At 37.5% G+C, this 23545-nt stretch overlaps 1 protein-coding gene and 1 non-coding gene across 2 annotated transcripts; both read right to left on the minus strand.

The window, feature by feature from the left end:
* Window positions 1-15942: 15942 nt before the first annotated feature.
* Window positions 15943-16015, minus strand: Trnat-ugu (transfer RNA threonine (anticodon UGU)). The gene has a single exon. It is a non-coding gene; the product is annotated as a tRNA-Thr (tRNA).
* A 3352-nt stretch (window positions 16016-19367) lies between these two features.
* On the minus strand, window positions 19368-23455 carry Dnaaf6 (Dynein axonemal assembly factor 6). The gene is made up of 4 exons (XM_071701843.1): window positions 22578-23455; window positions 21455-21663; window positions 20731-20858; window positions 19368-20545 (listed from the first exon to the last, which is right to left on the minus strand). The coding sequence occupies exons 1-4, from the start codon at window positions 22690-22692 to the stop codon at window positions 20416-20418; spliced, it is 582 nt and encodes a 193-aa protein (XP_071557944.1). The 5' UTR covers window positions 22693-23455; the 3' UTR covers window positions 19368-20415.
* Between the last annotated feature and the right edge of the window lie 90 nt (window positions 23456-23545).

The raw sequence follows: 23545 nt of genomic DNA on the forward strand, positions 1-23545 counted from the left end.
TTGTCGGCGCACGGCGCACTAAGGTTCGACAGTTCCTCTACGGGATTGGTCACGAAATTCCCTCCGAAGTTAAGATTAGTTAAGGATAGCGACTATCGGGAGAGTCAGACCGAAACTTTGCCCCCGTCCAACGACTTCCATAATATTTCTTCTCGTTTTTCTTCGATGTTTTGTACGCCCGGTAATTCGCCGAGGCGATATTCTACGAAACGAAGCATTTTTTCTCCGGCACACCATAGATACGAAAACCAAAGATTTGTGAAATTTCAGATTTAATCGTCGATATGAATCCTATACTGAGAAAACCAAGAATCCGTGAAAGAAATGCTCGTATGTAATCAAGGATCTGTGAAGAACTTAAAAAAATTGGTGATCCATGACGTTAAAAATCAATGAAACATATAAAAATAAATGCAGATATTTGTAATATTAAGGAATCTAAAAGTAAACATTCAATGAAATAATTTATAAAAATATCTGATCTGCGATGAAAATTGATAAAAAAGGCGATGCGTACATATACATTATTATAATAAGTTTGTACTCCAAAATGCAAAAGAAAAGAGAAAAAATCCGATTTAGATTTTATTGAATTGTTTAATTATATTACGAATTATAATTACGTTAGCTATGCAATTTCATAATATATAATTATATAAAGTACATATCTATCTATCAAAACTGGAGTCTCTCATAACGGACTCTTACAAAACGTCAGAATCATTATCCTCAATTAGACACTTTTAACTAATTTACAGATCTTTGGAGAGATTTACACGAAATATTTTGTTCATTATTTCTTTACAATCTTAACGAAAAGTCTGCAGAAAATCGAAAGTATCGGCGAGAGATATCTAACACTGATAATTAATCAACCTGGATGGAAAGTGTATGCGGAGAAGGAACTCGCCTATACTATACTCGTGGTGGCAATTTTCCCGGGAGAAAATTTGGTTCTCGGTTCCGACTTTGATCATTTTCGTGATAGCTCAGACATCTTGATCCCTGGCTGACGCGTGACGAGGTAGCGCGAAGCTTCTTTGACACTTTGCTCATATAAGTGACGAAGGTAAGTCTTTACGGTGTACAGGTGTGGAATCACGTACGTAAGTAGGCGAAGTGCGCTCACGGGCAACCAAGACAGGACATGTAAATTGGCAACGCGAGCGTTACTTCCACCGTGGAGGCTGGGACGTGATACGTGTGTAAACGTATTACATACTTACACGTATAGCGCTCCTCATCGCAACCGCACTTCGTTTCAACCGAGAATTACCGCGGAAACAATTTAAGGAGATCGCGTTTGAGAAAATGGCTGGTAATTCTTGGGAAAGCGAAAGAATTAAATCTGATCGATCGCAATATTTCGCGCACTCAATATAATCTTGTTCCCGTAGAATTAACGCGCCGTTAATCTCAATGATATCCCGTTTAAAAGATAATAAAGACGTACGAGATTTTAAAAACGCGATTATTCTTAGAGATTCGTTTAGCCCCTATATAACGAAGAGAAAGCGCGGTTGCTTTCGAGACACCCGGTATAAGGGACAAAAACGGATGAAGCGAAAGGTCTGGGGAGAAACGGTGGTGGAGAGAAACGCGAAACGATATATAACTCATGTGCGAAACGAATAGCACCCTGAGAATAGAAATATTCCTTTTAACTCCGCAGAGTTATAGGAAATATTCCTCTTAACTATGCCGTACCCGCGTGGCGTACCTATATAAAAGGTATAAAAATCAGTATTTCCGCCGCAAAATTTTGTCACCGCGATAAATGCGAGGCATATTATTTATGAGGGAAATTTGCGTTGTGCGCGCAGCATTAAAACGGGCCCACAGGGAACTGTATATTCATGAATAATAAAGCAGGAATTTATTAAGTAACGTGATAGACGTGGACGCAAGGATCTGTGAAATTAGGGATCTGTGAAATCAATTGACATGTCATTATCGTTGCTAAAGCAAAATCTGCATTAAATTGCTCAATGCATAGATACAAAAAATTACGGAGAATACAAAGCTCTTTGCACATACTTGAAGGATATGAAGTTGTAACTTGAGTAATAAATCGTATACAATAAAAATATAAATTTTATTTTATTAAGAAAAGAAAATATATTCATTTTACTATGATTAATATCTTGATAAATTAATATTAATGAATTATCTTTTACTAACTGTAAAAATCTATCTTATATCTTGAACGTCATCGAAATGACGAATTGAAATCTTCTTTCAATATTAGATATTTATTGCGGATTATCATTATTCTTCCTACATCGTTTACTTGTATTCATCCGTGAAGAAAACGGATCTCTGTATGTAAATGTCGAACGAAGATCAAGAAATGGCGAAGTCAGTATCCTCGCATCTCGCAATCACATCGAAATTAGGTGAAAGTGACACGTACAGTGAGACGATGTTCGCGATGATCATATCAAACGACTATAGAAATATTCCTGAGAAAGATGGGGAGAGAATAAGAGACACCCTTGCGCATGAGGAATATATATACACACACGCATACACACACACACACACACACACACACACACACACACATGTATACATATATATATATATTGTATGCCGGGATAATTTGGAGTCTGCTCTTCAGTATCCTTGCTCCAGATAAGAGGTTTACGGCAACTATCCTGTCCTCTCGCTCTTCCCGACCTTTCTCCCTCTCACGATACTCCTCTTTCGGACTGCTCGTACCGTGCCGAGATTTATGCACTCGCCACACGACCGAATGCACAATTATATCATCCTTCTCTTCATTAGCGCGCACTCGTTGCTTACATTGTGCTTACAGAAACAAGCATGCTGAATCCTACAAGGGTCGCGTCGATCTGCAGAATGCATGTTGCAAAGTAGTTTCGCAGATTCTACAGTATAATTTAAATATAACGATTTTTTATGTGCACAATTATGAAATTATATACTTGCAATAAATTCTTTCGAATTTTTTCAATCAAAGAAAATACCTGCAAATTTTTCTGCAACGATTTTCGAATACCTTATATAAATAATTTCTAAGCACTTATAAGAAATTTTATTTCTGCATGACTTTTTAGAATTGATCATAATAAAGAAATTTCGCTTCTCTCTGTCTATGCGAAAACGCTCCGCTCAGTATCGGGAAGATTTCTTTGTCAATACTTGAATTATCTGCTCATTGTAGAACAGCGGATACTGTCAGACGCACAAAGAGATCGAACAGACACTAATTGCCTTCTGCATTCAGTTATCTATCCCCCTTGTTCAGCACTTTTCCACGTTATGGCAAAAGAAACCACGATCGCACGATTCTTCCGTTTTCTGCGGTATATATATATAAGAGAACAATTTTAATTAAATCGCTTCCATACTCTCTCAATTATATCTGTGACTTTCGGGCAATGCATAACCAAATATTGTATGATCGTAGCTCGTTTGTTTGATTGGACGAGGAAGTAGAGGTTTACGTTTCATTATCTTCCGTGAGTTCTTTAGAATGCTCGGAAAAGTTAGATTCCGTTTTTGATGAAAAATCAACAAATGTTAATACATATATATTTTTTTCATTTAAAAAATTAATGATATCTGATGCGATATAAAAACACAAAGTTTTGTTTAAGATTATCTGTTTTTAATTATTTAATATTTGCATTAACTTATTAATATTTATTAATTATAAGTATGTAGTTACTATTGATAAGTAATTAATAGTAATAGGAGATATAATTATTATAACTAATACATTTGCCTTTTGTATTATCGTGCAACTTGAACAATTAATAAATAATCTAGATCTTGAATAATTGAATGAACTATAGACGAAATATAAATTCGGAATCGTAATAAAAATATTTTCATACATTAAATAAATATTTCATTAAAAAAGCGTCTCTCATCCAATTCATTATAATTTTTGTTAATCATTAAAAGTGGAATTATTTCATTAAAATATTTTTCGTTCGATCATTATGCTTCTTCACTTATATTATTCTGCATAATTAATCAACCGTTCGAAGTTTCAAAATTATGACACAAATATTTTACAGTTTTAGTTCCCTCGTGCAGGGAAAAAGTTTTCAAATTATGACGAGATGTTTTGCGGCAAAATTTTGTAAAATGTCAACGTTTCCTATTCGATCGCTTCATCTCTATCTACTTCACCCGGAAAAAAGGGGCGGGCGAATTCTGAAATACGCGGGGATAGAAAATACTTCGGTGCTCGTACGGTACGTGACTTATGGCGACCGTACGTATATCGTCGAGAACACCGCAGTTCCGGTGCCGTAGGAAGCGTCGAAAGTGTGGAATATAAACTTTAACGGATGGCTTCTTCCTCGTGCACCGCGAAGTCTGATCTAGAACGCCTGTCCTGTTCATACAGTACCCTCCAGATGCCAGATACAGAGCATTTCATACCGCCAAGTTGACGTCACTATGTGTAATCCATTTTCTGTTTTGGGGTATACGCCGTCTATCCCAAAACGGGAAATATTAAGCGACGCTCAGAAATTCCGAAATGTCCTATGGACAGGATTATTTTTAAGGTGTGATCTATTCTTTGTGAAAAGGCAGAAAAGAAGCCAAGTCCATCTTTTTCTGACATACGATCAGAAAAAAGTGTTAGCATTTCTATTTTAATGATATTTTTAGATGAAATCAGGAGATAACTTGACATATTGAATTTATACGTATTGGTATAACTTTAATATTCGCAATGTTTTAAAAGTCACGCACGAATATATGTCTGCTAGTTGTGTACAAAAGAAAATTGTTTATCCAAATAAATCAAAATGTCATAGAATCATGCGAATATGGATATGGAAGATATAAAGTTATAAATGTGAACATGCTGCTAATAAATAGTTTTAAATAAAAATTGTAATATTTATGTTAATTAATGTTAATTAATTTTTATTTTAAGATTGATTTAAATCACAAGTTACATGCCAAATTCTCGATAATCCTTTTTAAATCGCATACACGTAAATCAAAACTTACTTTCTTTAATATCAATAACGGTATAAATTTCAGAATCAGTTATTTCGACATAGCAATTACTTAAACCGATTTTACATACTTTAAAAATCAATATTTCGTACAGTTCTATTGTGCAGAATTAATAAAAAATGTACCGATAATACAGCATAGTGTTGCATTCGAGTAGCATTTCTCAAAACGCATCACTTATTTCAAAAACTACTTGTTACTCGGGTATTAACATCTTGGATTCAGATTCTTAGCATAAAAAACTTTTGCTTGAAAATCCGCTTGAGAAGAAGATATGAAAGAAATTTAAAGGAACAATATGCCGCAACACACAGAAAAGTTGAAAACCGTGTTGAGAAAATTTTATTTTACTCCCACAAAATGAAATGCTATTTTTATGGAAAGTTATACATTAACTACTAGTTAAGTTTCTTTAGAATTGCGCTTAAATAATTTACCTCTCTCTATTATTCATTACCTGAGCGATGTAAATTTAATTTTCGTACTTGAAGAACAGATTCTTATCCGATAATCTCAATCGAGTATCAAAACCTCTATCAATTTTTCGCCAATTTTTCAATAATCGAGTTTTTCGTAACAGAGAAATCTATGAAGAGCTTATCGTAAAACTAAAATTTGTAATATAAATTGTCGGCTAACTAGGTCGCCGAATATATTTCTCGCTTTAAGAACGCTTGCAAAAATTGTGAATCTTCCATTACGCAAAAGATCGCATTCTTGGCGTTCTAAAATCTTCACTTTGAATGGTTATTTCTGGGGAGAACCCGCAATTTGTCATACGTGTATAAGATGCGCGCCGAGCGGCGCGGCGCGTTCTCCGTCTCGTCGAAATACTCCGCACTATCAATGGAATCAACTGGATCATTAGGAATTCACGAATACCTGGAAAAATACTTACGAGCGCGCTCGATATACATATACACACGACAACAGCTAAAACAGACGACGTCGATTATCGCCGACACCCTCGTGGCACGTGGGAAATCGATACCTAATTATCGTTCGGTATTCTACGTGCGAGCTGCCGCGGGAATTTCCTTCGCCGTAGTAAACTCGACCTGTCCTGCGCCGCCTCTATACGCTCCCGAGGGATTACAGGGCGAACTGGTTCACGAAGTTAAGCACAAAGTAAAGGATACGTGGCGCTCGGTATTTACGTAAGCAACGAAATTTACGGATCGAGGGATGTCGCAGAAAGGCAGCATTGTATATCTGAAGGATATACTCTCGCACGCATTTGCACCCAAATCTACTTCGAGTAACAATTTAAGAAGATACATACGTAAAGGCCAAAGGAAGCGATCTTTTTCGAAGAGTTTTCTGCGCATTTCTTGACTCTTATCTCTTCAAAATCATACTTTTATCTCTCATGTGAGTCTAATCAAAATTTTGTGATTAGTACTCGTTTCTTTCGACGCTGTGAAATTGATGGTATAAGAAAGTAGGACAAAATTTTTTCACATATAAATTCCCGTGTGCGGAAAGAATTTAAATATTTAGATTCCATGAATTTTCCACAAATATCAAACGTTATTGAATCAAAAGTGAGTAGTCTCTTACGTGGCGTTTGCTAAGATAGAAAATATTTTTCTCTATTTTGCATATAGCATCGTAATAACTTATTTGACACGAGTAAAAAAATTAACGCATGTTTACGAAGTCTGTCCAAAAAGGTTCCGAACTTTGTTTTTATAATTTTTAGGGGTTTACTTACAACTTATTCAGTCTTGTCTCCTTCGAAAAATGTTCCTCTGTTCATAACATCCACTCACAACGCCGCGCCGTTTTCACTTCTGGAAGCAGTTCTAGTACGCGTTTTTCAGAATCGCGCGTAAGTCCGTCTGCAAATTTTTCTTGATGTCTTCAATTGTGTCGAATATTCAGTTTTGGAAAAAGAAGAAAGTCCGCGAGGGCCCAGATCGTGAGAGTAAGGAGGCTGAGGAAGTACAATCATCTTTGTTTTGGTACGGAAATGACGAATCAGCAGCAATGCGCGTGCTCGAGCGCGGGTCGTGGTGAAGGAACCATGAATTGTCTTTCTACAGTTCAAGTCAATTTTTTTTTTCCAAAACGAAATTTACGTCGAAAGGATTCGACACTTGGAGACATCAAGGAAAATTCGTAGATGGACTTACGCGCGATCCTGAAAAACGCATACTAGGACAGTTTCGGAAAGTGGAAACGGCAATCGGAGAAGGATGTATAAATAAGTAAACTGCCAAAAATTATAAAGACAAATTGTTCGGAATCTTTTTGGACAGACCTCATATACCGTGAAAGAATTTTATTATTTGATATCTTCCGTAGTTATCTCGCGTAAATTATTTTAATTGAATTCCTAAATGACAAGATTATCTTCATTATCTCGAATGACAAAATCGAATGACTTTAAAGTGTATCAATATCTTAATTGTACAAGCTTGCGTTTTTCCCCGAGCTCCGAGAAGGGAGCCTCGTTCGTGTCGTTATTTACGAACCCACTTTCGAAACGATTATCGGCTCGCCCTTTCGGGATACCGCCGTTAGCCTTTTCCTTCTTCAGCCTCGCGTCGCCGCGGGACAGAGTCCGGCGGGCATTAGGACTTCACCCAACTCCCATCAGTCCTGCTGAAACTGCACAAGTTCCGCGCCCTCTCCGACCGACCTCGGCAAGGAAAATTTCACATCCGGGACATCTGCCGCTGCTTTGCCTGACCGCCGTTGCAATTAACTTTTAAGGCTGGCACCGCCTGCCCAACATGGGCGACGGAACCACGAGGCGTTTCGTGCGCTGCTACCCTTCTCATTCTTTGGTAGCAATTCGGCAAAGGGAGCAAAAAAAGTCTAAAATATACGGAGGATTTCTAAAAAGCTCCAGCGAATTCTGTGGATCGTCTACGGCAATCTACGCTATAAGAAAAGATCGATCGTTATCGAAGCAAGATTACAAAACGAAAAAAAATAAGCTCAAAAAATCATCGTGCATTGTTAAAATAATGCGGATCGATACTGCGATGCAATCACCGTGGCTATTACGAAGCTTCCGTGCTTCCGTACAAAAGTTTTGAAAAGACGGTAGCGTCAACGTGCGAGTATTGGATTACAAAAAGCGGATGCAAAAAGACCGAGAGAGAAAGAACCGCGAAAAAAAGCTAAGGAGGAAACTCACTGTGTAACTCTACGTTGGAAGATAAAAGTTAACCGGTATCCACCGCGTAGTTGTTATTCTATCCCTGGAACAAAAAAAAAAGGATAACTCGGCGTCCCGGCGTGCTTATTTCTAAAAGCGAGGGCCGGGTACTTCACAATGGCCCATTGAGGCCGGTAGTTCTTCAAGAGATGCCTTCGTGAGTTTTACGCGCCATTTAATCGAGAGGGTTAGAAATAAATTGGGTACGGTGTAAAGGCGCGTTTTTTCATCATCGAGAAAATTTCAGCTACGAACAACGCGCAGCAAGCAATTGTTATAAACAATGTCTTCTCTATTATTGCCGATACTGTGGTTTCCGGCATCTTTATCAATTAACAGTAATAATAACTTCTCAATGATACTTGCAATTAATCAAAATTAGGATCGATAACAATTTTCGAACTAAAAGTGCATTTGGAATCAAATATTAAAAGAACAGCTAGAAATTTAATATTTGTACATTTTTGAAAAGTAGCTCGAGTAAGACATTTCTAAATCTCAACGAAGAAATTTTACTCTACAATTTCCTCGATAAACACTTGGTCCGTGGGGCACCCTATGGAAGCGCAATCCTATAAAAGAAAAAAAAAGCAAACGAATCCATAGCTCAGGGGTTAAAGCACTGGTGTTGTAAACCGGAAATCGCAGACCGCAAATCTCTCTGGGGACAAAACTTTTTCAAGCCCCCCTTTCCCTGTCGCGCTTTTCTCGCGCCCTTGTAATGCCGTCTCGACGTTAATTCCGCGAGTTACTTAACCCTTGGAGGAACGTTTGCCTTATTGACAAAATTTCACGGGAAAGTCGTGAGCTGAGTTCTATTTCGCGAGTTTCACGAACTCCCTGTCAAACTGCCTGAGTTTTTGTTCGGATCCTAACTGATGACAGTTTTTTTTTTCCTTGGAACTACTAAATGTACGAAGCAAAGCAAAATAGATCCGCTTATTTCTTATGTAATTACAACCTTCAAAATACCATGCGAGAAGAATAATGAATATTACGTATGCTGTACAGAAAAATTTTAATTCGTAAAATTTTACAAAAATATATGGCGTAAAATTATATAGGGCATGAATAAATCACAAATTGTGGAAACGCTAGTTGATCATACGGGCTGTATAAAATGAGCAATGGTCCAAATCATCCGGGTATTTGAAGATCATTGTGAGGGAAAAATTTACATTTAGCATAGATGATAAATACAATAAATCATCATTCCATACTAATGTAATCTTTTTTAAAGTACCATCGAATCATATTTAATGACAAAGCCATTATTCTACCATTATTCTTTATCTGATAAATATTGGAAAATTGAAAATCTGATAATATGCGTATATAACAAAAGCTGTATATACGGTCAAAATAAAAACAAATAAAATGAATAATACTTTCCTTCTCCTCGTTCATTTTGTACGATATCGTGATAATCAATCTCTTTCAATAATTATTAATTAAAATATTTAGCATTCTAAAAACATTAAAAGGTATTCGGAACATTTCACACGTTAACATTCTTTTCCAATCGTTCCATAAATGAGAGAAGATCCTGTTTTCCAAATTAATGAAGGCAGGCTTACTTCGTCTTCAAGTTCAACAATGTATAAATTCGAATACAATAACGTCTAGTTCTCGCGTGTTACGTTCTCGAATCCGACAAATTGAAGCGCGGAAATGAGGTACGCCCGGCCTCGGTCATTAAACTATGTCGCGACGAGTTAACTGTGCGCAGAAACGAGATACCGTTCGACGTTTATTTCTCGGTTACAAACGATATCGCATATATCAAAACTCACAGCAATTTCCTGCCTGTGTATCAGTAACAACGTTGCGCAAGAACCTTTATATTCCCCGGCAAACTGGGCCAAGAAGGCAAACGCATCCTCGCGCAACCACATTACGTTACTTCGTGTCGAAGTAACCTATAGAATAGAACTTTGTCCCCCAATTCGGTATTCGTATTCTTCGACAATACAGGGTGTCCCTAGAGGTGTAATCTAAAAATAAGAGAAATTTCCCGCAAATTACCGGAAAACCTAAAAGTAAAATTTTTTACAATAAAATATAATTCCTTATCTTCTTTTCTTTAAGCTGAATGTTATTTGAAATGATAAAAACGTTGCGGCATATTTTTTTTAGTAACAATCGCTTCTTTTATCTCTTGCAACGAAAAGTTAAATTATTTTTATCTGAATTTTACTATTATTTTGAATTTTTATAAGATACGTTACATAAATGATATATTATATTTAATATAATATAACTTTAACAATGTTATTAAAAAATCCGTATATTTCACTAAAAATGTAAAAGAAAAATACGATCTGTTTAATTATAATTATAATTCTCATTATTAGAGAAAACGTAGAAAACGTAGAAAACGTATTCAATTTTTGTTAAAAATTTCCATTTGCCATGTGCACATACGTCCGCCAAGATATTCTGAATTATTTATTATTAACCCATTACCCACTTGCTGAATAGTTCAAATTGCAATTTCAGAAATAAAATCGAGTAAACGCACATTGAATTACTATTACATGTCTACGTTTTACCATGTTATCTGAAAAAGTTGCTTAACAAAAGCCCAATTTTTCTGTTCATTTTTCTTATATTTAATTATTGTACGCACGCATACACGCGCATATATGTACCTATATATCGGTAGAATTATTTGACAACCGTTTTTAAGAAATGTAGTGGCGAGAGTAGAACGACGTCGACGAAAGAGGAAAAATGTGGGCAGTCGGATATGTAGGGCCGTGCCTCGGGAAACCAAATGTTTGCAGACAAATCGTCGTTTTCAACGAGGAAAATCAACAAACGTCCCTCGTTCGGTCCTAATGCACCGCTCGGGATGAAAATCGTTCCGCACGCGCGGACTCTCGATCCCGATCCAGAGGATTTTGGATCCTCTGTTGATCCACGTTTCCGATTGGCAAATCCGGGAAAACTGAATGCGGCATAGAAAAACTCGGCCGTTTTCATTGATTCGCGGAAATTTGCCGAAGTTTTATGTTTCGAGATCCAGGCCGCGGGATTTAGTAACGCGAGCCTGTCTTGCAAAATGCAAAGCTATGCAAATAGAAAACATCTTTTCCATTATAAATTCTTGTATGAGTTTAGAATCGATTCTTTAAATAAGATGGAAAGAAAGAGAAAAGAGTTAACAAAACTCTTTTAATATAAAAAGTTAAGTATTTTCTCTCTTTTGCTCACACAAATCAGGCCTCATATATGTATATCGTCTTCAACCAAATCTTTAGCAATAAAATTAAGTAATTAAAAAAAGAATAGAAGCATGAGATGGACAGCGAAGTCTAAATTTTCCACGCGACATTAAATAGGGCAATTGAAGTTATCTTTGATCTAAGATGTGATAAGGAAATTGAAGAGACAAGGCCGATATCAAGATTGTAAGAATGTAGCAACCAGCAATTAACAAAGTCTAAGATTAAAGTGTCATAAAAGGCAACACGTGTATAGAATTATTATAAAAAACATACTTTAAATTGGGATCAAAACATGAATTTTGAAGATTTACTTTAAAAGCAAATTTATGATTGTGAAGAAGATATATAGGTATGTATATATATATTTTTTTTTTTATTTATCTTTTATAATTTTTTAAATTATATAATTAAAGTTAAAGTTAATTGTAAAAATTTTATTAACTTCTCTCTCTTTCTTTCTCTTTGTCAATTGCTCCTCATTGATTTGACATTTTGTTATAAAATTAAATCATATTATTTCGTACCTTTCATTCAGAAAGTGTAATTGCGTAATTATAATTGTAAATGTAATTGTACAGCAAAAATGCAATATAATTTCAAGTATTTCATTTAAAGAGTTAAAATATTAATATTTTCGTGCGCGACAAATCCGACGGCATTCAGAGGTATCGTGCGGTTTATTCAGATTATTCAATCTACTCTGGGGCAGAGAAAAGGATCGGGAACTGTTACTACGGTTACCTTTGTCTACCGCTTCTTCTCTTTATCCTCGATTTGCATTCTGTGACTGCTTATTTACATTCTGCGTTAAGATATTCTGCAACTTCGTATTTGAAATTAAAGTGGAACACCAACGAACTGCTTGCTTTGCGCTAATTAAATGTTAACAAAACGCGAAACATGTCTTATTATCTTAAATGTTTGAAACTTTTTTCCGCAAACCAGACAAAATATTCTCGAGTTTAAGCTCGATATTTTGTTGCACCGCTCGTATTAAACTTGTTTCTTCATACAACAAGTTTGCATTATTTTAGCACAACAGCGTTCTCCTCCTCCCATGTTTTTAGATCAATAAAAAGTGACTTTCTGAAAAATTTGAGCTATATTTAGTACTTAAGGTCTCTGATTCATCACTGCAGTAGTATCGGTTTACGATGTCAGAAACATAACGTGATTTATTTTCTTGATGTATATATACGTCGAAATAAATAACTTTTTCGCATGCCACGCTCGTATTCGGCTTGTGCACTTCCTCTTTTCGGTCCGTGTGAACATTAATAGATAGCTATAAATCTTAATCATCTGTCACGAAGTCCGTTTTCGTATAGAAAACGTAGAACACATATAGATTATACTACCACGTGTAGATTATACTACCATGTAAATTATACTACCATTTATTATACCGAAAGAGAATCATAGACGGAGACTTCGGTACATTTTACCAATCTATTCGATCGAACACGAATAGCTGCGTGTAAAACAAGATAATTTATTTCAACGTGTGGTGTATGAGAAAAAGATTCATGTAATTTCCCGATTCTAACGATTTCCCGATTCAATATTGTTCGGGAATATTTCTACATTTAAAAATGTATATTCACGCATTTGTTTTGAGTTTTTTCATTTGCTCGAACAGCGTAAATTCTTAAAAAATATATATATGTACATAAAATTATGGGATCTAACGATACGAAAAGATATGCTCTTCAAAATTCATGAAGAACTTTGAGAGCAAAATACATGTTTAGAAAAGAAGAATTCCCGAATTTTATCGGATATTTCCTCGCAAAAAGAAGCAGGATGTAGCTCATCGCAGGGGTGTTTCCGTTTCGTCTTACGGCGAATAAATTCTGCCGTCGATACGCGGCGCGCGGCGGATATCCGGTATCGCATCGGCTCACCCGGTACACACTTGGCAGGCTTATGGGCTTTTCAATTTCGTTCCCTCGCCGAGTGCGAGTTCCATACGGCGGCGTGGCGGCGCGCGATAGCTATTGCGAGAGCTCTACGTGCACGCCCGTTGAAATTTTTCCGAGACGGCGTTTCGGAGGCCATTATGGCTTTCCCATTTCTTGAATGATATCTCGGACGAAAGCGCAATGGCGCGCGAGAGGATGGCTAACGCTATCCGCGAGAAATGGAAAAATAATTGGCCGGATGCGCATACGCCAGTCCGGGCGCATTTCGGGAATATATCACGGAGACCGAGAACCGCACCGTACGCCCGCGCGGCAGTACGGCAGTACGGCGCGCAGTTTATTTCGCCTTTAGTTTATTTGCGGTTACCTCCGCCGTACGTAAAAGTTCCCGGGTTGCCCGAGAAACGAAATTTTGAATTTGTTCGTATTATTGCCGTCAGATCGTTGTTATAATTCTACAATCAATTACAAAATGTAACCTTGCGTGATTTTACGAACGATATCTTATTCTGTGATATAAAAAGCGATTATTGACCCTCGCGTGAGGTGTAAAATACACCCCAGCCTTAGGAATCTACTAAATTTATAAAGTATAATGTTTATTTCTACGCATGTAGATTAGCTTTAATCTCGGTTTAACTTAGATACTTTGTATCTTTTTTTTTAATTTTTAGAACTAGAAAAAGATAAAGACTGCATTCCGATATTTACTGTCAGTAACTATCAGTACTGAAAATTTATAGTATACGTGACGCAAAATATAGAAAAATATAGAATTTTAGTATATACTGACAGTGAATATCGGGAATGCAGCCTATAAGTAAGTTAAACTGAGATTAAAGTTAATCTGCATACGTAGAAATGGATGTAAAACTTTTTCATCGATCGAAAGCTGCACAAAAAAATTGTTTCACGATTAGAAAAAAACTTTTGCACTTACCTTTATGTAGAAAATACATATATAGAATATAATCAACCTTTATTTAATTGTAAATCATCAAAGAGATAACAATGAAAATTGCGATATAATGTTGAAGTGTAAAATATACCTTACGTGAGTGATTATGTTAAAAAAAAAGTGCGAGTAATATATGGTTTTAAGAAGATTAAATCTACGTTCTCTCGAACGTAGAGAGGGTTTTTCGCCGACGAACGAAAACGTTCACGCGTGAAACGCTTTCGCGCAAACTTGCCGCGACTATCTCACGTAAATTTCAGGATCCGAAACAATATCACGTTGTATTACCGTTTATTGAGTCTTGACCGGAAGGCACTCAAGGAGCTCGGTAGCCACAATGGCTCAATGCTAAATTGAGAAAGTTCCGGGAAGTTTAATATCCCATATACTCCGCAGGGCCAGTCAACAATAATTCTCGTTACGTCTACAGGATGTACCAAAACTCGCGCATTTCCTCTAAATTATAAACATATCGGCGAACTCGCAGTTTCGCAGGTGCTTAGGAAGAACGTTTGATTAATCGCAACTTTCTAACGCTAAACATGAAACATCGTTGTATTTAAGGCTCCATTAAGATTCTATTAAAGCTTGAAATTAAAATTAATTAAAATTAATTGAAATTTAAAAAGTAACGTTCCACCATCTATTTGCAACTCAGTCTCTTTCTCAAATTTAACTAGCTTATTAGTTTCTGTTGTTAACTAACTGTGCAAAATCAGAAGTTCCATTATAATATTTTCACTAAAGAATAATAAACTCCAAATTTATCAAAGGAGTTGCATAGAGGAATTTGTAACTGAACAAGGGGCGCAGCAACCTCTGATACACTCTGTATATTATGTATACTAAAACACTACGACGCAAACGATCCTGTGGAAGGGTACGGGGGCAAAGTTTCTTAATAAACGTTGACGTCGACACCGCGTGGCAATTCCTTAAGTCGATACAGAAACCCGCTTCTATGAACTGACTAACGGATTAGAAACGGACCTCCGTTTTAATTAAGCTCCGCGGAAATATTAATCCCGTTAAAAATAGATTCTATAGCTATGTTAAAGAATTTTGAATCTTACATTATTGGCAATTCAAATATTGAAAGAAGGGACGTTTCTTAAACACTTTTTTTAGAAGCCTGACAATGGAAATTTTATTAAAGTATTATATTTTCGACGCTAATCAGTACATTAATAAATCTGGTATGAAAAGATTATATGAGAGATATATATATCATTAATAGTAATCACACATCTACAAGTTCTGACTAACATGACTTCTTTCCTTTTATACATGTATAAGGCGAATAATCGAATGAGTCATCATATCGTGATACTGATATCAAATGCATAGTCATTAACGTTTTATCATCATATTAGGTACCTTTTTGAGTAAATATTTCCGGATACGTATTTGCATAGTTTTTTCTTATGTTTTTTTTAATGAATACGTGATTAAAGTATTCCATATACTGTAGAATTATATTTATACGTATATATGTGAATATATTGTAAATATATAAAAATACAATATATAAATACAATAAAATTAACATATATTTCTGTATATGCACTACCGTATGCACGTGATATAAAAATTAATGTTGTTGTAAAAAGCTTATTGGTGTTAATTATGCAAAAATATTGATAAAAAAAATCTTGCCCCCAGAGAGATTTGAACTCTCGACCCCTGGTTTACAAGACCAGTGCTCTAACCCCTGAGCTATGGAGGCTTTCGATTGGCACTTCTTTCAACACGCTAAAAAGTGATAGGACGTAAGTCATATTTAATGCATTAAACAAAGATATTATTTTAATTGCAACAGACCTCTTCTTTCTTTATTTCGTAAAATAATATCGTCAATTTAAAAAAAATATAAAAGATTCTCATGCAGAAAAACGGAAAAACCATTTTTAAAAAAAACCTATTAAATACATTAATTACATATACCTATATGTAAGTACTTTCATAACATTATTGAACTTTCATCGTTTTTTTAATTCTCTGTTAATAAACAAACATGCACAAAGTATTCTATTAAAATAAAACTGCTAGTTCTTTTTCAAGTCGTTTTGTGTTGGAAAATATTACATAAGTTTGTTTCAAAAGGATTCCAAGAATTCGAACAAAAGAGAATTCAAGTAAAACATCAGATTGCCTGGATTGCAACAAATAAAATTGTTCATTTAGAAAATCATAGCGTAGGATATTTCTACTTTTTACAATACAGTAGCGTTTTACCCCAGTTTTTCCGAGTCAAGAGAATCCGCTAATATATTTCTCAGTACCTTTGAACCGCTTCTTTCGATGCTACGACTAAATATTAAATATTTATTTTAATATTGCATATTTATAAGGAAATGCTCGCATATGCCGCCACCATAAATTTGCGTGTTGACATTTCGCATTTTATTTCGCATCTACTGAAAACTTGACATTTTTGCGAAATTTTAAATCTGCTGAAGTGTCACGTTTTACTAAAACGATTGCATTTACTCACACTACCTCCGAATTTTTCAATTCATTAAACGTTTAGCCTTTTTATCTTATCGTACCTAATTACATCTGAAAGACAATGTAATGAATTTAAGCTTCAAGAACTCTAAGCAAAATGATATTTAAATACCGCAGTCTATATAACCGAAATAAGTTTATTAAATGTAAAACCACTATCTGCGTCATTAAAAAAAAAATAAGCGTTTTACTTTGACGATGATAAACAAGGCGTAATGTAAAAGGCTCCTGAAAAACGCTTTCCATCACTCGTTTTCCGCCAAATAAGCTACGAAATGCGGCGGAGGAAGTCGATGAAGGACAGCTCGTCGTAATGCAGCCGGTTCTATGTGCGCAGCCACTGTACCTTTCGCATACCTTGGGGAGTGCATCCTTGAGTGCGTTCGCCAGGCGACAAAGTTCGCCTGCGCTCTTATCGTAAAATCACTATGTCGCCCTGTTTTAAGCTACCGACTTCGCGATGTCTGTGTAAACTTTAAGGGTAAATGAGGATAAAGTAAAATTTTACGCTGGCGCCGCCCGGATAAAGTTCAACTCGTGCAAAAGCATCTTTATTGCTACTGTTATTATTGGACGCATTAAACCATGATTTCCACAAGCTTAACTTTATCGCGAAACGTTGTAAAAATCGACGGATGTATATCTTATACATCGTCCTCCAGTTTCTTCGGCGAGATCGGGGAAGAGGAGAGTCTTAAAGAAAAAAAAAGAGGAACTGCGCACAGTTTCGCAACGTAATTTTTTACGACGCTGTAACTTTTTACACGCTGGAATGATCGTCCGGGGATTCTCTCTGCAAAAATGCGAAATAGAAAATTATTCGATAATAACGGCTAAGTTCGCCGTTTCGGAATTAAAAACTTTAGCCGCCGGAAATTAAGGCAAGAAACTAACGAACTGCGTTCAAGGGTTGATTAAGTTCCGACAGGGCTAATTAGAAGCGGTCCGTGGCCATTCGTCGACTCGCGAAAATCGTGCTGATTTGATTAAGAGTATATATACAACGTCACGTTGAAACGGGGGAGCGTGTAAAAAAGCGCAATCATTTTGAGTTTATGCATCTACGTTCCACGGAGGAAAATAAATAAAAGGCGAAACGAATGCTCTTAGCCGAAGGTGGAAGCGGAAGCATTTGTTTGTTTCGCGTTATAAAGCACGTCGTACGTTTCCGTTTGAGTAATCCTCCGTTTTTACTGCACAGCAATTGCTTTGCTTTTTCACGCTCAAGTCTGCAAGGCGTCTTTTGTCGTCGCTATCGCATCGGCTAACGTAATCTGGTTACCGTTAACATATTTACCACAGTAATTGGTCTTTAAAACTCGCAATATATAATTATCGCGACGCGCGTATATTGCAAGATAAGTAGAAAGAGAGATGTACATTCGAAGTATACCGGGAAGTCAATTTAATATCGAGGTATTTACTTTCACGTGTATCGAATGTGCCAACGTTATTACGACTTCTTACTAACAAAAACAGATAATCTGATATAACCAAAAGAAAGCTTTGTTATTAAAATTTATTTATTAGTATTTTTGGGGATACGGATGTCGATGTCGATCATGGATGATAGTGATGGAGAGGAGTGTATGGTGGGATGTAACGATGGTACGTGGAGGATGCGTCCCCAAAAATACCATGCGACTCTCTGCGAGTCGCGATGGTGCCACTCCACTATATGCCCGCCTAACTCTTGTCGTCCGATGAGATCGTCGGCGAGAGTGTCGATCAGGGCAATGAATATTGCTGTCGAATTTTTTTATATGTTTAAGTCGGCGCGGTCGAGCGCTCGCGAGAAAACGTGGCTAAATGTGTTGCCATCTTGATAGGGGCGCGCGCGTGGCCACCACAGTATTTTATCATTTCTTATCAATATTTCTTATTAATATTAGATAAACACAGAGAACATATAAATAGGATATGCTGGCGAACAAATTCCCCAATCGCGTGGACTTTTTCCAACCCTAAACTCTTTTAAACGATCAATACTTTACTATCTTACTTATTCGCTAGATCTTATCTGTTTTGTACTGTAAATTGTAATTTGTTATTTTTGTATTCTTCTTTTCAGCATTTTTTTCTGCGTCTTGCTGATGTTGTAATTATAATTGTTATATGCGTACTGAAGAAACTCTCTAAATCCCGTTCACATAAATAAAATTAATTTAATTTAATTTAATTAATTAAATAAATATTTTCAAAATTTTTGTATTGTTTTTGTTACTTAATTAATTGTGTGTCTCAACACTGGTTGATCACAACTGATTGAATCACAACGCTAAACTGCTAAACAACAACGGCGTTTTTTCATCTGCAAGAGCAATCAAGTGGGAAAGGGAGAGGTAAAGAGTCAACATTTTATGATCCAACATTTTCCATCCTCTTGAACGATAATGCAAGTGCATTCCTTTGCATCCTCCTGCAGTGCCTACTATCAAAATCCAAAAAGCTTCTGCGCCAAGTATGATCGCCCGAACGATTGTCTTACAGCACAATCGTGACGGTCCATCCCGCCCTGACGGTTGCGCGCCTATTGTCAGTTATCGCCGATAATTACCATCTCGCTTCTCTCTCGCGCAATAAACATTCAATTACAAACACCGGCATAATCGATGCTCATAATCGCGCAACGCGAGACGAACTTATCCGCGACGATTACAAAGGTGCAATTTTCTACTTGTAGGGAAATTAGCATCGCGTAACGGACGCGCGTGGCGCGATCAAGGACGTGGCATTACACAAAATGCAAATACGATTTTGTTGTTGATACGTTACTCGCGCCATCGCGCGCGACACGCGAGGTCGAAGAAAGAAAAATCTATCAGGATGTAACGGGGTATGATAGACGAGTCTTCGATAATGAACGGACGGAGGTTTCGCGTCCTCGTGCGCGCGAGGGAGATTACGTTATGAAACACGTGCGTGCGAGGGAGATTACGTATCTCGAAAATGATTTGGTTCATTCAAGTGGATTTATGCTCGGTGCTTTAAATCGCGTGTTCATCACAAATCGAATGCGATCAGGGGCACGTGGTCTCGCATAAATATAATTAAAAATGCCGTTATAATGCATGGAAATTATACGTAAGCTTCATTTTAATATAACACGTTTTAATAACAGATCTTTTCGCATAAATATTTCCTGGACAGATACGTCAAGACACGATTAACTTTTTAAATCGGTGACTAGTGACAATAAAGACCTTCTCACGGAATTAAAAGCTTTAGAAATAAAAAATTGTATTAAAAAATGAATAAAAACAAAAATATATAAAACGAAAAATAAAAAACAGAAATAAAAAATTGTATAACGAAACGTGATTTTTTATTGAAAATTCTCAAGATAAGCTTAATTGAATTACTTAAGCAAGATTTTAATTTCAAAATCAACTGCAATACATATTACATATATTTGTATTTAGATAAACTGAAAGGATGCAGAAAAAACTATTTGCCTAAAGAGATATTTATTTCGTGCTCGTTAAAGCGGAATCCGTCATCACGATTGTATATATAGAAAGTGTTATGTTACCCAATTGGGCAGTATCGGGAACAATAAAAGCGCACTAAAACACTCACCACCGAGTTCCTTCGACGGGACGACGTATCGATCCGGAGTTAAAAGTTTACGTTATCCAGCTCGCGCGCGAGTCTCAGGGTGACTTCCAGGGTGGAGGTGTCGTTGTGCCACTTGGCGGACGACGCGTTGGGATCCACGGGATGCGGCGTCGGTAGGTGCAGCCGATATCTAGCGAAATCGCGACTGGGTTTACGCGTCGGGCAGATTTACGGCCTCGTAAAATTGTCAAAGAAGGACGCGCTCGCGCCCCGCGCCCGTCGGAATCAAACGCGACTCCGACACGGCGAGCGAGCTTCGCTCTCCTTCTGTCCACGCGGGTCATCCCGATAAATTCTCGATCGTGGCCGTCTTACCTCGGACTGCGCACGTCGATCGCCTCGGATTCCACTGAGAGCTCCACTTCTTCCCGCGTTTCCTGGGGCAGTTTCACCAGCACCGACAGCCACTCGCAGGACGCCGTGCTCGGCGTTTTAAAGCCTATCTAAATAATAATTCGTCCGTCTTAAAGGCCGCGACTCACACGTAACGTGTCGAGCGAAATGAATTTCGACATCCCGACGAAGTCGCCGGATTTAAGAGAGAACAATTGAGAGGTTCTGTACGCGGCGTATCGCGTTATCTTGGTCCCGTTTGCTTTATCGCGCTATATATTTCTTTTTCGACGGCGATTCTGGTTTTTTTTTCCAGTAAAACTGCATACATTTTTATTTTCAAAGCGCGATCCGAAAACGATGATATAAATCTTATTTCTTAAAAAATTAAGTTAACATCTTATTGTTTTATTTCTCTAAGTTCTCCTTTGTTATTAGCTTTGAAGAAGTAAGTCAACATGTGTAAACCATAATAAAAAAATAACAGATTTATCGTCTATTTTATCTAACTTATTCTCACACATTGAATATTCTCGAACTCTCAGAAAAGATATTATAGTACAGGAATAGAATTTAAAATCGGATGATCGGCTATTTAGCGTGAAATTTACGATAAGAATATGAACTACGACGTATATGAGAAATCCTCAATATTATCCAAATCCCTACTTCGTTTGTCGGAGGAAAAGGGAGGCGCGACACTTACTCCCAGATAAACGTCCTCCGCCGTCACTGCCTGCTTAAACTTCATCTCGTATTCGGGCGCCTTCCTGGGGTCGTAATCCTGGTGCGAGCTCCGGGTGTCGGCCGCCTCCGAGGGATGCCAGATATCGTCACCCGCGCCCTGTAGGGGTGCATGAGGTCCCGAACGATCGCTCGGGGAAGGGTCGCTCGGCGCGCCGATGTCACCCGGCCCTTTGGCAAATTCATTTCATTCGCGATCTGCGAAATTTGCGTTCCGCTCGGCTAATGACTAATAACTACGTTGTCCCGGAGAATAATGCACGATAGCGTCGAACGATCGCCCGGAGGCGGCGCGCGAGCTGTTTAACATGGTAATTTAAAAACGGATGTGTAACGATGATTTATAATTAACGCACGTTGCACGATTGCGAATTGAGAAATTACACACGAGTCCTATTAGAATTAATGATTGACAGCGCGGCGGGTTGCCTCATTGGTTCCCGCGAACGGATCGTTCATAAAACGTTACGTCGATAATATTACCGGTTTGCGAAGAGGAAATCGAAATATGCATATGAAACTCGCGGTATTATATGTTGCGCTCAGGTCTTAATTAGCCAGTTACCACATCTGTCATCCAACGAGAAGCGAGGGGGGAGAGAGAGAGAGAGAGAGAGAGAGAGAGAGAGAAAAAAAGAGAGAGAGAGAGGAGAGAATGCAATTCTTCATAAAATATCCACTTAAGAAGCGTGATAAAAAATTCTCTTTCTATATTTATCGTTGTTTCGTTCTCCTCTCTCGCCGCGAATGCAAACAGAACATAAATAACCGGCTTACGAACGTACAAAATACGTGAATAAAGAATGCGCGCGCGTATATAGTACTGTTGTGTTTGCCAATTAATTTGCGTTCTTCGCTCGGTCAAATAATATCCCGAACAATACGTCGAATTAAACGTAACGATACAACGAGATTTGAGTTCGGGATCGAGCCACCACGGGCTTCACCGAGCACGAAATTGCACAGGGGAAATTATACGTCGGCGCGCGGCGTCGCCGCGGCGCCGATTGTTTTAACGGCAACAATTTTGCGCCGGGGATATATGTATATCTCAATAATTAATCAGTCGTAAAGCGTAAACTCACCCAACTTCCTCGCGCCCGCCTGCGGTAGATCGTCCTCCTCGTCGGAGTCGTCCTTCGGCGGGCAGATTAAATTTTGAAGCGCCTCTAAATTTCCTGGACGGAAACAGTCGTTCATCGCGGAATATTACACGCGCGAAGGATAGCTCTTCCGTCTTCGCCAGGACGCCAGGACGCACAGCCCGCAACAACAAATTGACGTCGCTATGGCGACGAAACTCGTTATTGCCGGCATGGCGGCATGATGTAAGGCATCATGATTGTCGGGATTCGGGATTGCCCCGAATGCCCCGATAAGGCAGTGTTATCCGCGACGCGAAAACTGACTCGGTCGAAAAATTCCACGCTCGACATCGCGCGGCGCGAAACTATTTATTATCTATTAAATTGAATATGTAACAGTCGTCCCGTCGTCGATCGGAGGACAATTTCAATCGCGTGTCACGCGAGAGGGAAATAAAAATTGCCGAATCGCGATGGCATCGCGGTACGTTGATGACTTTTAAAATTTAATTTAACTTCAATCACTTTTATCACACGTATATATAGACGAGATGACGATAACGATGTTATAGTTAAGTATAATACGCGTGCAAAGATGTGCAACACGCGCGAGAGATAAGGCAACAATGCCTGCCTGAAATTAAAAAATACGGCACTCGACGTAACGTAAAGTCGATGGAGCGTAAGGAAACACGGTAAGTAAAACGAGATATAGTTATGAAAGAACAAAGGCAATTAATATTCATATTCCGATTTTATATTTAAGATCGTTTCAAGTCTGGTCTCGAGATTGTATCTAATAAAATAACCGCGCATTTTCGAACTTAACTCTTAAGTCGAAATACGAAATTTTTTCGTAGCATTTTGAGTATTTTTTAAATAAATAATGACTGCTTAAGGAATCCTAAAAAATATATATATTTAAAAAATTCTTTACACTAATTTCAGTCCTTTTTTCATTCTTTGAA

This window comes from Temnothorax nylanderi, unplaced genomic scaffold, assembly GCF_030848795.1.
Source record: "Temnothorax nylanderi isolate EJ_2023f unplaced genomic scaffold, tnyl_v1.0 TNYL_tig0027_pilon, whole genome shotgun sequence".
In the NCBI taxonomy this organism is placed as follows: Eukaryota; Metazoa; Arthropoda; class Insecta; order Hymenoptera; family Formicidae; genus Temnothorax; species Temnothorax nylanderi.